The 14,943-nt window shown below is 41.7% G+C and overlaps 1 protein-coding gene across 2 annotated transcripts in view; it reads right to left on the minus strand.

The window, feature by feature from the left end:
- lamb4 (laminin, beta 4) overlaps positions 1–14,943 on the minus strand; it is an 86,575-nt gene that overhangs the window by 53,923 nt on the left and 17,709 nt on the right. For both annotated transcript variants that reach the window (XR_007957808.1, XM_052033619.1), the window contains exons 9-12: positions 13,012–13,132; positions 10,343–10,531; positions 7,241–7,420; positions 1,263–1,375 (exon numbers count right to left, since the gene is read on the minus strand). Coding sequence is in view for 1 of the 2 variants with exons in the window: in XM_052033619.1 (XP_051889579.1) it covers positions 1,263–1,375; positions 7,241–7,420; positions 10,343–10,531; positions 13,012–13,132 (603 nt within the window). In the remaining variant the exon portion in view is untranslated. The remainder of the gene's footprint in view (positions 1–1,262; positions 1,376–7,240; positions 7,421–10,342; positions 10,532–13,011; positions 13,133–14,943) is intronic.

Raw genomic sequence — 14,943 nt, forward strand, 5'->3', positions numbered from 1 at the left:
GAAAGGCTATTACTGTTCTTTCTTTTCTCACTCTTGCCTAAGGCCACTGAAACTAACTGTAGAACCCTTCCATCAGGTCACCCTTCACGTAGACAGCTGACACCAGGGAACTCAGCTAAGGTTTTTTATTGAGCTCTGGAATTTCCTTTCTCACTTACTCCTTGATGATGAGATCAGGCAGCTGGGCTGTTTCCAGTTATTCATCAAAGCTGCTCTATAACCGACTGCTTGCTGCTACAAGAGCATGACTTCATCCAACTCATGTGATCTTCACAGTAAGGGATAGACAAACTTCAGCTCACGCTGAAGTTACCCAGGCTGAAGTTTGCCCAGCCCCTGGAGAGGGCTGGGTGCAGGCTGATTGTCTGCTGGGGAGGGCAAATTTCCTCTTTCTGGTCCACTTGTTTTCCAGTCCAACTATCAGAAAGGAAAGGAGATGTGGGGCCATCTACTGCCATCTCCATGTCAAAGAGCTGGGCCTGGGTGTGTTCCAACACTGTTTTGGAAACTCCTCCCGTTATGAATTTATAAGATCCCAGTGGAAGGCAGGCAGCCAACCCAAGATCCTTTGGAAGAGTCTGAAAAATCACAATTTTTCTAACAGTGGCAGTGAGTTTTCTTTGGAGCATTTCCAGATTGTTTGTCCAGTTTCCCTTCAGTATTTCCTTTCTTCTGATGAATTGATGTGAGCCATTCTGACATTTACCATTGCGCCAGGTTGGATGCCTCTAATATGTGCTCAGAGGTGTGGGGCAGTTATAAACCAAATGGTTCCTGGGATTTGAGACAGCAAGGTTTCCACCTTGATGGATGCCTGAGAGTTTTGCCCTGTGGGTATGCAGCACACTCTTGGATTATGGATGTGTTCCTAGAAAACTGTCGATATCAGGATTTCCTGTAATGCAAACCCTTGACAAAAATTGACAAAATTTATTGTTTCTTTCACATTTTGTGTTTATTTATTTGTGTTTTGTGGTTGGTTATTTATTCTCACATAAATTCCATAGGAGTGAATTTTTACTCCGTATCTCAAATTTTGTTGCAGTGATTTGTGAATTCCTTAAGTGTGAATTTCCATTACCTGTACTGCCGTAACATGGGGATAGACTGCTTTCAGTGAATGTTTGGAGGCATTTAGTGACATAAAAAGTTATATTGCAATGCACCAGAGAATATAACGATTGATTCTGAAGATTTCACTCATGGTATAACAATGAAGTTTGGAGGCATTTGGTAAGGTTAAAGGTTGTATTCTGACATACCAGACACCGTTCACAATTCCTTCCAGTGACAGTTCGTAGACACTGGCACTCTCCAGTGACTGGGTCGCAGGCTGAGTGTGCTGACACACTACCTCGTGCATCGCACCGACAATCTGAAAACACAGTCAAAATCCCTTTCCTGTTAAAGTCTAATGACCCATTTACATCAAAGATCTAAAAAAACATAGAATTTACTGAATCCGCAATTGGTTCTCCATTGATGTTCTCCACATCACAATCACCGCGTGACCCTTGCTCATCTGTTACTTTCAAGCAGCTCTGTTTCCTCTCATTTATAACAGCTTAACAAGAGAGCTGCTTATTGTGACTGGTGCAAGGCTGGTGCCATTTCGAGGTTTGTGCTTTGGTGCAATGGCACCAGGCACAAGGCTGGTCTTCCTGCTGCAATTCTCTGGCTTATTAGAAAACTGTTTGGATCTTGCATGGAGTTGGCCAACAGTTGGAGTCTGGGGGAGGGAGATATTCCTGGGAGAGGCGACTGGAAGAGATGGACCGCTCTTTTTCTTCTCCTGACTCCACCAAAAGAATAGCAGGACATTTCCTGGGCATGCCTTAAGCAGCGCCAGCTCTTTAGGCACCACTGGTTTGGTTCCACTATCCCAGGCAGAGCATGTGCAGCACACAATTCACCAATTTGCAACTCTAAAGTGCAGTAAAGATGCTACAGGATTTTTTTCCCCGGTAAGGTGCTTCATTCATAGCATTTGTAATTACACTATACAGGACATTCACCTGTCATCATTCACTGCACAACTCATAATTACATTTGCTTATAATATTTACATGATGTCATAAAGGCATCAATTTTTTACACCCAAACATTTCGTCAACATTTTGTTGGAACAATTTATTACACGGGACCCAATTCTTCAGTGTCCAGTGGAGAGAGGATCCTGAACTGTGGACTTCCTCTGTAGATACATTGCAGAGGCTGCACCAAGCTTCAGCAGTGTCACCAGAGCCCATCAGCACATAACCCTTAACCTGTGGAATGTGCCAGGATGCAGTGTTGGGTTGTAGACAACGCCTTGTACAGGAGGACCAGCCCCAAGTATTAGACAGACCAAAATGTATCTTTCCCTGAGTTGATGATCTTTCAGCAGCAGTTGATGTCAGTCTTAATGTCCGTCCCTGGGAAGAGCCCTTAGAGCAACAGAGTTCTGTGTTGTGCAGCTGCTTGGGATGATACTCGACACCCATTTATAACTTTCATGGTAAACACAAACTTCAAAAGCATTCAGCTGATGGTCTTGTCTGTGCCATAGCCACCTAATGGGGAGTGTAAGCAATGCAAGGAAGTTTTCCATTGTACCTGGACCTCACTGTACTTGTGCATATTACAATAAACACAACCTGACTTGATTTAACTTGAGTGTCTGGTGGGATTGAGACTCTGGCTGTGATTGAAGGATCTGACAAAATGGAGCCTTCTCATCACAGCCAGACCTTGGTGCTTTCTTCAGAATTCTGCCAAATGACTGACTGTTTGGGGAACCATTCAACAGGAATGGTATCTCGTTTTCCTGCAGGTCCACTGGGCATTCCCTGCAGACCACTGTCTAAATGACATGATCAGAAGTGCTTTTCTTCACTTTTCTATCAGGGACAGGTGGTATGGCATGGTCTAACTGAATAGAATGTGCCTTGGCAACAAGGTCAGGCCCATCTTTTACTAAACAGGGGACAGGTAGAATCTTAGCACAGTGCCACAAGTTGCCACGTACAGCAACACTGCAAGCGCCTCACACCTGTTGACCAAGTTCTTCCTGCAAGGTCCATAAACTGTTAGGCAATCTATCTCCCACCTCCAGCACTTATGTTGAAAACATTGTCTCTATTCTGATGATTCCATTTCTAGTTTCTAAATTGGCAACAAACTGGCTTAACTTTGGGCTGAGATGTGTGTGCATGTGTGTGTGCACGTGTATGTGCACATGCGTATTTATGTGGACAGGTTAAGAAGGCTGGATATATTTAGCTCAATTATCAAATCTAAGATTAGGTGGCTATGCAGGTTATAAAAGCAAAGAAATGCCAAAAGACAAGGAGGCAATAAGGTTTTATTCAATTTCTTTTTATGAAACTACAGAACTGCGGTGGTCTCAAGATAAAGTCAGTAATGTAAATGATATCAGCACAAAATGACAATTGCATGATAGGATGAGGATTCCCAAGGTGGCCACAAGGTGGTGCCAAGAACAAGCTTTTCCTCAAAGTGCTCAAGAAGATTGGGGAAAAAAATCAGCATCTTAAGAAAGTCATCACATCAAAGACATTGGTCTAGAAATTGACAGAAGATTTATATCTGTTAAACAGTTGTTGGAAAAATCAATTCTGAGGACCTCAGGGGCAGAGAATTCCATAAGTTTCTATGCACCCCAGTTTTAAATACTCAGCCCCTTATTTTGTAGCTTTGTCCCCTTTTTCATGACTCTCCCAACAATGAAAACATCTCAACATCTACCCTGTCCAGCCCCTCAGGATCTTACCCTCATTCTTCTAAGGAATACAGACCCAAACCCTCCAGCTTCTCTTGATGGACACCAGGAATTAGCTCCATGAGTCTCATTTGAACTGTCTCCAATGCTAATATTTCATTTTTTAAGATGAGGGGACCAAAACTCTGCACAGTATCTCAGATGTGGCTTCATCAACACCCTATACAACTGTAATAAAACTTCCCTTCTCTTAAACTCCAATACTTTTGCAATAAAGACCAACATGCCTTAGCTTTCTTATCTACTTGTTGGACCTGCCTGCGAACTTTTTGTGATTCTTGCTCTGGAACACCGAGATCCCTCTCTACCTCGCTCATTTGTCGTCTCTCTCCACTTAAGTAACATCTGTCTTTTGATTCCTCTTTCCAAAATGCATGATCTCACACTTCCCCGTATTAGAGTCCATTTGCCAATTTTTCGGCCAAACACTGGATCCATCTGTATCCCATTGTAGAATCACAACATGTCCTTACTTCAATACTTGGTCTGTGCAGCAACATATTTCAAGGGAATCCTTTGTTCTGCATCAAGCTACTCATTTCATTCCATTAAACCAGCATTCCAGCAAAAGCTACATACAGGATACCAAGTTAAACAATGTCACAACCAACCAAGCCGATTAAAGCTTTGCAGTCCCATATATCTATTTGAGAGTTGTGGTGAACAATTAAACAGCTAATGGGAGAAGGAGACTCCAAGAACATTCCTATCCCCGATGGGAGGACTAATCAGGCTAGGATATACGTAAACAGTAGGACACCAGGATGTACTGAGAAACTGGGGACCTTAGTGTACATGCCCAAGGATCCCTGAAGACAGTAGCATAGTTGGTTAAGAAGGCCAGGCATAGAATATAGGAGCAAGAAATTTATGGAAAAATGGAGGGGTATGTGGGAGGGAATGGTTAGATTGATCTTAGAGTAGGCACAACATTGTGGGCAGAAGTGCACGTATTGTGTTGTAAAGTTTTATGTTCTATATAAAACATGCGTGTGCACGGTTCTGGTCACCACAAAGTTGGAATGATGTGATTGTGCTTGAGATGGTGCAGAGGAGACTCACCAGGATGGAGTGTGTCAGCTATGGGGAGAGAGTGGATAGACTGGGTTTATTCTTCTTGGAGCGGAGAAAGCTGAGGGATGCCATAACTGAGGAATGCAAAATTATGGAGATAGGGTAGATAGAGAGAAACTCTTCCCCTTGGCAGAGTGTCCATAACGAGAGGGCATAGAGTTTAAGGTAAAAGGGAGGAGATTTAGAGGGGACTTGAGAAAGAGTTTTTTTTTCATCCAGAGGGTGGATGAAATCTGGAACACACTTCCCAAGGGTGATGAAAATAGGTACTTTCACAGCATTTAAGAAATATGTAGATGAGCACTTGAAATGCTGTGACAAAGAAGGCTACAGCTCAAGTGCTAGAAAATGGGATTAGGAGAGAAAAGTACTTGATAGCTGCCACTTACACATTGGCTGAAAAGCTTGTTTCCTTGCTGTATGAATCTATGGTCCGAATGTTCAGGCATGGGCTGATGAGGGGCAAATAACTTCATGTCACAAAAATGCCAGATGAAGGGGTTTAATGACCAGCTCCATGAGAGAGTAGAACCTCCTATCCCTGACATTCAATTGCATTACTGCTGATTCCCTCACTATCAAAACTGTGGGTGTTGGGGGACACCATTGACAAGAAACTCAACTGGCCTAACTTGATGTATACAGAAGCAAGTCAGAGGCTGAGTATTGTGCAGCGTGTGATTCACCTACAAGAAAACCTGAGGCCTTTCCACAATCTACAAGGCACAAGTTAGAAGCATGATGGAATACTCTCCATTTGACCAGATGAGTGCAGTGCCAACAACTCTCAAGAAGCTTGCACCATCCAGGACAAAGCAACCCACTTGATTGGCACCCATCAACTATGCTAAACATTCATTCTGCTGAATCATCAGTGCACTGTAGCTGCAGTGTATACCATCTACAAAATACACTGCAGTTATTCACTGTCCCAACAGCACCTTGCAAACCTCTGACCTCAACCACCAAGACTCCCTCAACTGCAAGCATATCCTTCCTTAGGTAGGGACACCAGGCCTTATTGGATGTCTTCTGTCTTAAAGGGATATACACTTGCTGTAAACCGTATTCATTAAATGCTAATCATTGCCTGTCTACTGTCATATGCTATAATGTAGTTTCCCAATCTACCATCGCAAACATACACCTCATATCTTCCTAGTTTGTTTGGTTTAGATTTCAGACCGTGGCTTTGGATTGAACCAGATCACTTTCAGTCTTGATGTAAAATGCTACCATATTATGATTCCTCTTCTTGAAGGCCTCTTAACAACAAGATAATTAATTAAACTTTCCTTATTGTATACCAGTTCTAAAATAACATGATCGTAGTTAATTCCTCAATGTATGGATCTAAAGCAAAATAATTGAATACTTCCATGAATTGCCCACCACACCATAACTGGCTTAATCTATAAATAGATTTAAGTCGGCAATGATTATTATATAATGCTTAGATTTGCTTGTATCGTGGCCAAGAAATTCCTGAACCTGTTTGAATAGGTCCCGCGCACCTACGATTAGATCCCTGGCCTCATTATCCCAAACCAGGGAACAGTGGACCTCTAATGATAAGATTTTGAAAGGGAGGGGTGCAACTGAAAAGGGGATAGAAGTTTGAAGGCGTGGCCATCCATTGGGTGTTGGGTGATAAAAGAGGAGCTGATTTGATGAAGGGATACTGGAAGGGTCACAGTGATAGGAAGGAGGACGGTGGTAGACTGGCGGACGTTATGAGGGAGGGAACAATCTGTGGTTTTGATGCAGGCTCTGGAAGACCACTCCCACGTGCTGAGTGGTTTTCAGGAAAGTATTTTTAGGAAAATTATCTTTTTGGGAGTGAGTTGCTTTTCAATAACCACTGTCGTTGAGGGGTGCTTTGTAGACATTGGGCCATAATTTGCATACTTATTTGTGCAAAAGGTGTAACCGGTTTCACCATTGGTTCTATACCTGTTTAACTGACCTCATCAAATAACCGCTGGTGCATTTGCATCAAGTACAAAACATGAGCATTCAACCCATGCCAATGGAGGCTTAACAGCATGTTTAGCAATCAACTGTTGATACAGCACTGTCAAATTTCTGGGCCTCTACAATGAACAGGATGTTTACATTGCAGCCACTGGTGACATTAAATCAGTTCAATAGTAAATCTTATTTGAACTTATGTGCAAGTTTGAACAGATCACAGCTTCTTGGAGCTAGCCTAGATTATCTGCCCATGTTGAGACTGGAACCTGAATCCACAACTTCCCTTTGCAGAGCAGCGAATGTTACCTGAACCATGGCTGTCATAATATGTTAAAATTACCCAAGGAATTATTAAGAGTATATAACAAATTAAATGGGGAAAATTGAAAGAGATCTTTAGCTCACACTTACCCTTACATCCTTCAGCATTAACAGCACTCAGGCCGAAATACCCAGACCGACACTGATCACATCTTCTTCCTTCAACATTTCTTTTGCAAATGCAGCGGCCAGCAACCGTACGAAGCTGTGGATCTGAGTGACTTTCACACATCCCGTTGTTCACCGAGCCTTCAGGATCACAGTTACAGGCTGTGGATCAAACAATATGCACCAGAATGATGTACTTGTCAGTACTTTGTACAAGATTGGTGAGACCTACTTCAGTCGGCGGCAGATGAATGCACAAGTCTTCGGGCCCAGGCCTACCAGGTCTACCTGGACAATGGCAGAGCTGCCTGAGGAGCTGCAGCTGCCGCTGTGGCTTTACAACCAGGGCCAAGGTTGCCAGCGCGGAAGGACAATTGCCTGTCCCATGTCACTTTGGAGACATCTACAGCGTGATGACTGGATCAGACATCCAGTCCTGATGCAGGGCCTTGACCCAAAACGTTCACCATCCCTCCCCCTCCACAGATGCTGCTCAACCCGCTGAGTTCGTCCAGTGGTTTGGTTTTGGTGTTACTTTGATTTTTGGGAATGACATGATCTGTGGCAGCAACAATTCCGCAGTGATTTGCGCTTCTGCCTCACAGCTTCTGAGACCTGGCTTTGATTCTGACCTTGGGTGTTGTGGAAGTGGAGTTTGTATGTTCTCTCTGTGACTGCACAGGTTTCCCCAGGGGGTGTTGGTTTCTTCCCACATGACAAAAATGTGCTGGTTGGTAGGTTGATCGACAGCCATGCAAAATTGTCCCGAGTGTAGGTGTATGGCAGGAGAACGGGGGAGGAGGGGTAGTTGTGGTGGGGATGTGAGAAGAAAAATGGGATTAGTGTAAATGGGTGTTTGCGGGTCGGCAGTGGATGTGGTGGGATGAAGGCCTGTTTCCGTGCTCTGAGACAATTTTCCTGTAAAACAAACAGAGACTGTGGGGGAAGTGGGAGCAGAGCGAACGGTGGGAAGGAATTCTCAGACCAGGCAAAGGTTCAGAAATGGAGCAACTGGTGATGTCATTGCACGTCATTGTGGCAGTTCTATGGAAGAAGTCCTGATGTAGGTCTCCAGTCCCCATTGTCTGCCTGGTCCCTGGGCCTAATCAGTGGGAGGCCTGGACCTGGGGATCAGCCCGGTTCTGGCATCAGGCACCCAGAGGCCATACTGAGCAGAGGCTTAGGGATCAGAGACCCAGACACCATGTTGGGCAGGTCTGATCTTAAGAGCCCAAGTCAGGGTCTAGCTCTAGCCACAGGGACATGGTACAAAGGACATTGATCTATTCTGTAACAGAGGTAGGGAACTGGTAGATGCAGATCTGTCAATGTTTAACACTGGAGTACAGGTCTGTCACCATGTAATACTGGGAATCTGTAACGGTGGACACGGGTCTACCATTGTGTAACTCTGGGTACAATACTGGTTGGCACAGTTTTCTCACTGCACCTAATTGCAATTTCAAAGTGCTCTTTTAAGGAGCTGTAGCAAGCAAAATGAGTCACAAGATTCTTTGAATCATCATCCCTGTCTCAGCTTCCTTTGTAAGTTTTACTCTTGTGAGAGACAATGTATGTTCATGAACTTGGAGGATATCCAGATAAAGCTGATGGAGTGAAGTACAGAGGATATTGAGGGTAGACAGGGAGGAAATGTGTACAACTTCCTAAATAAGGAGGAAGGTGTATACAATTAGCTGTTTAAAAATGTGCCGAATTTTTATTCTGGAGTGCTATTTTAAAGTTTACCTCTAAATGTACTAACAAACACTTTGAGGACTGCAATGCTGTCACGAAATGGTCAGGTTTCAGGAAAAGGTAATCAGCAGACCCCGCATTTTCTTTTCCCTTGTTCACTTATTTAATATACTTTTATGCAACGTTCACTGTTACAGCAGACAGTATGGGCCTTGGAAGCTGTGCTGCCCCTGGGAACCTCTGATATAATGTGAGACTTTATGTGGCTAAGCCTGCAAGCCCCAACGACAACAAGTCTTACAACAATGGGGTGGGGGTACCTACCAGCACTCCAAAAAATCTTAATCTGCCACTGCCTTAGTAACTGCTTCAAAGATTACTTGGAACTTAGCTGAAGTGACAAGTGAGAAATTAGTCACAATTTTTTGTATCTCTAAGTTGCTGTAAATCAAACTAAGCCAGTCTGTAACATTTCATCTTCAGGAATCATGATATATTTGTGCCCAGGATGTAAGGTTCAGTCATTTCCTGAAGACTTTTACTTGAAAGAAAATAAACTATTTATACATATAACAAATGAAAATTAGTTTTTTGGACGTTTATGTCAACAAGCTCAGTTTTGCGTCTGCAGAATTTGATGGAATCAAATTGCCTTGATTCAATCTATTATCAGCGAAGAGGCAAGTTAATGATCATCTCATCTTCGGGAATTAGGATGAGGTGAATGAAATTCCTCAAGTAGGATTATTAGAAAAACTCTGATCTACAGCTTTTTTACTGAGTATCTTTGTTATTCTTGCTGCAATTAAGTTGGTTGAATCTGAAGTTGCCTGATAATGTAATTCACGTCTGTTTTAATGCCTTTGTGGGAAAGAAATGTCCCTTCCTATCCATGGTGGTACTGACCCCTCTGATAAGAGAATTAGTATAAGTTCTAAATAGCGCTACTGAGGGAGGGGAAGTTCCTTATTGGGAATAATGGCATATTTAGCTGTGCAAAGCTAAAAGAGAGTGCTAGGTTGTAGATCTGAGCTCCAAACTCGTAGTACTGGCATCACATCCATGTTACACATTGGTTCACTGAGTAATCTGCTGGCTCTGTAAACCCCTGCAGGTATCAGTTTGTGTATGCAGGCACTCCTAGCAAAAAAGTATCTAGTATGACTTGTAGCACAGATGTTCACACATGTGCCAGATGCCATTTTGGAACAGATTTAGTGCTCATGGGAGCCAAAAATCTTATACGTTGGTGTCAAAATTTACAGGAGCTCTCCTTAACCTTCACACACATAAGATGTAACTACTTTGCTTAATCAATCACCTTTTACATTGCATCTCCTACAGAGGAAGTTAATTTGAAATGAGATAAAGATAAAGCGAACTTACGGACACACACATACGGGTCAGAAATTGATCTCCCAGGGTCCTGGTAGAAGAAGGGCCTGCACTGGTCACAGTTTTGTCCCATTGTATTGTGCTGACATTCCTCACAGACCCCACCACTGACCCCTCCGCTGGCCAAATACACAGCCATGTCAAAATGACATCTTTCCGAATGTCCATTGCAGTTACATCCTGAAAAGGAAATGGTAACAAAACACTGTTTTGACAAACAAAATGAGAACCATGAAGCAGGATGATTTTCTGCATTTGGTGATCAAGCTGTAATATAATAACTGCATTAAAAACTTCACTTTGGCAAAAAATAAAATATATTGGAATAGCAGATTCCAGTTGTACATCTACAAGAGAAGACACTCCTCAGTTTAATACCTTATCTAAAAAATATATCAGCTCTCACCAGTTGCGAACATATTGGACATGCAGAGACTGAAAATGGCAAAACATCAATGCAGTCTTAAATTACCTCTGGTCAACAATGATTGAAGTCTGAAGAGCTCAGGGACAGATTGTTGCTGCAAGCAAGAGTCAATGCCAAGGGTGGAACTTAACCTGTTAATTCATATACATTATGGTCCCAGCTAGAACCACACAATGTATGAGTGTGTCAGTTTATCACATGGAGCCAGCAGTAAGATGATCTTGACTCTCTTCCTTCCCAAAGCAAAACAAGCACTGGTTGGTCAGCTTTGAGTCCTCATTAAGTGACAAGCAGATGCTGCAAGTTCCTCGCATGCAGCCCAATTCATTACAGTGTGTGAGAATGGATTGCCACCATTCTTGTGAAAACACACCAGATCCTACAGAATAATGGTGCAGAGATTCAGGAAGAGCCACTTATGATTCTGCATGAAAAATTGTGAGGAGTTTCGATGTACAAATGGCAGTTCTTAAGATACCTTCAGCATCTCCAATATTATGACCTGATATATTAAAGATCTGAGTAACACCTGCTCTTCCAAACCTCATCACATATGTTATGTGCATCCTGTTTTAAATATGGAGAAAATACATATATAGTGCAGTCGGCATTGTGCTAACAATCTCCTTTGGGAGGTGATGATCCAACTCTTTGTGTAAAGAATTTGACAAGAAAATGTGTCTATTTTGAGATTGAATCCTCTCAAGGTTACTCAGTGACATGTTGTTGGACTGATGTCCTCCTGTCCACTAATCAGATTGTCTTTTCCTCATTAATCCACTTTGTAACCTCATCCTCAGTCTTGTTCACTATTCAGGGAATTTCTTTCTGATGAATGTCTTGGAGTTCTGACCAATGAGAGCTTCATGAACACATCAATTTATTCCCAGCAATTTTAACTAATATAATGGGATAAGAAAAAGTGTCACTCCTTTTGCATGCACTCTGTACTAACTCAATGTAACTGCACTGTGTAATGAACTGACTCGTACGATCGGTATGCAAGACAAGTTTTTCACTGTACCTCAGTACAAGAGACAATAATAAACCAATACCAATATATTGAGATGACAGTATCAAAACCTGTAAAACAGTTTTAATATGATGGATGCATGCCAGTAACCTGAGAATAAGGATTGTACAGAATCAATAACATGGATTATCATATAAACTAAATGTTACTCCTCTATAATATATAATGTAATAAAACTTGACATCAATGCCATTCAAGCCTATACTATTTCAGGTTAAGTGATTTGATCCCATTATAGGAGCTTGAGACTTGCAAAACAAAAACTTGAACACAATAGAATATCTTCACATGCACCATCCAATGAGATTAAGTATATTTCAAGACTGTGACAGTATTGCATACATCGCTAATTATTTCATTTGTGAAACAGTCCAGACAATTTCCATTACGACTGTGCAATTCACCTGAAATCAGCGTAAACAACTGAGGAATTTGAAGCTGAATTTACCTCCTGTATGAACAAAACTCCGTGGGAGTTTTTGCAGAAAAAAATTTGCCGGCAGCTATCTCCACTTGCAAACCTGCCCCCTGCCCAGCTGATAAATCATACAGGGAACCTCCACATAAACTCGTGCATTATTCTGCCTTTGAGAAGGTCTAATTTTTCAGAAACAGAGAGGTGGTTCAGCAGTAATTTTGTTTTAGTATGCCACTAAAACCTCAGTTACATTTCCTTACAAAAGCTTTTGCCAGGGATCTTTACAATGAATATAGTACAAAAATTCTGTCTGTGACACAGCCTGTGGCAGGGTATGGCAGTCAGCAGCTTCTTGATTACCACTGTTCACACCATATGACACAAAGTTACTGTCAGCTTCACGGTGTAATTGCTCGAATTTCGACAGATTTGCAGTTCATTACAGCTGAAAAATCAAGGCAGTTACTTCCAAAGTGTTGTTGCATTGAATTGTTCTTGAAATAATTTATGTTTGGCAAAATGCAAACGAGTTTGAACAGAAACTTGAGCAAAAAGATTACTTGAACTGTGTTTAAATTTGCATTGATTTGATGTCCAGATTACCAACTGTGCCCAAAACAGAAATCCTTAGCCTCTGCAATTATCTGATAGAACATATCAATACTATTATAAATGTAAAAATACATGTATCTTTTAAAATCCAACGTAGTTTAACTTTTGAATCTTTAAGATCTGAGAAACAGGTTAAACAAACAAACAAAAACAGATAGTATAATCCTTACTTTTACATTCATTTGTCTCTGTCCCTATAGCTGGTTGCCATGGTGAATCATTGAACAAGTCCTTGCACCTCTCACAGTTCACGCCATCTGTATTGTGTTGACAGACACATTTCCCTTGAACCTGTAAAATATTTGTAATAGAAACAGATTTAAATACTTGTGACCCAGTTAAACACTGCTACAGATTTTACATCTTGTGTGGCTGAGGCTATGTTGAAGCTGAAATCCTCAAAGGAAAAAAATTGTGAATTCTCCAACATATAAGATCTTCACCAACAACTCCCTCTGTCATCTTGGCCTGCCTCGCCTTTATAACCTCCTCCAACTTTGCATCTCATTCTGCGCCCTTCTGTGTGATTCTGGTTTCCTTTGTTCAGTAGCCTGTCCTTAGTTACAGAGAATTCTGTGACCTTGTATTTGATCTTTCTGAACAATGCCCTGATTTCACCTGTTCCCAGCCCCCAATCCCATACCTGAGCTTGCCTTCCCTATGAAACACATACCTATGTTTTAAATAGTCTAGACATAGACCAGTAGAAAGATTTAAGATAGACCAGATAGACTTTTGATAGACTAGTAAATAAGATAGTGCTTGGATCATGTGATTTGTCTCATTGTCTCCCTTGCACTCAGAGGTAGTGATAAAAGTTGGTAAATTAAGTGATCAATAAAGATACTTTATTCATCAATTGCTTACGGAGTGAGAAAGCATCCTTTCATTTGCATTCTTTCCTCCAGCTTTCCTCTGGAACTGTCCATCCCAAAACGTGGTTGCATATCACTACAAGCAGTCACTTTCATGAAATTGTCCTTACAGGGGGTGGCAGCATTAAAGGAACAATTATTGTCCACAGACTGATATTATGGGCAGCACAATGGTAGAGTAGGTAGTGCTTCTGCCTCACAGCTCCAACAACCGGAGTTCGATCCTGATTGCCAGTGCTGTGTGTGTGAAGTTTGCACATTCTTTCTGTGACCATGCAGGATTTCCTCTGGATGCTCCCTCATGCCATATGTTAAGTGGCTGCTGTAATTACCTCTAGTGTTGGTGGATGTTTGGAGAATCAGAGCAGGATTGATGGGTGTGTGAGAGAGAACAGGTTCCATGGAAATTAGTGGAGGAATGGGATAGTCTTTTTGGGATGAATGGCCTCCTTCTACATCGCAGGAAATATATGAAAACTAAATTTGATACATATGAAAAATGATGGGCCAGCAATTTTGGGTGTCATTTGTTAATCTCAATTCTACCGTTGCAAAGTAATCAGTTGGGGAATTTCCTGGGCTTTACCATATACTGTAATTGGCTAATTACAGCACTGCAACTCTACTTATTTAATTTAAATTAAATATATGATTTAATTCTTTTATTATTTGTAAATTATTGCTCAGATCAAAGACAAAGTAACATGTCAAATTGTGGACCCCACACTTGACAAAGGATACCTATTGCAACATTACAAAGATGTTCCAGGGTTTAAGGAACTGGGAGAAACTGGAATTGTTTTACCTGAAGTAAGTCAGTCAAGAGGAGATTTAATAGAAGTGTTCAAAATTATTGGTCAAGCAGACAGGGAGAACCCACCTTCAGCAGCAACAGGCTTGGGTAACTAAAGAACAGAGATTCAAGCTAAATGTTAAGAAAAGGATGGTGGGGAGGAGCTGGAGTGGTGGTGGGAAGATGCAAAATTCTTTTCATACTGTTGTTGCAATCTGGAATTCACTCCTCGGAAGGGTAGTGGTAATGGATTTGATGGTATCTTTCAAAAGGAAAATAAATATATTTAGAAGGGAATAAAAGTAGTAGAGCAACAGGGAAAAAGAACAGAAGTGGTGCTAAGTGCTGCACTGGATATGATGGTTTGAATGCCCTTCTCCTGTGCTTCTATGTTCTTCTTCCTCTCCGTCATCAGATTTCTGAACGGTCCATGA

This window comes from Pristis pectinata, chromosome 19 (genome assembly GCF_009764475.1).
Source record: "Pristis pectinata isolate sPriPec2 chromosome 19, sPriPec2.1.pri, whole genome shotgun sequence".
NCBI classification, from domain to species: domain Eukaryota; kingdom Metazoa; phylum Chordata; class Chondrichthyes; order Rhinopristiformes; family Pristidae; genus Pristis; species Pristis pectinata.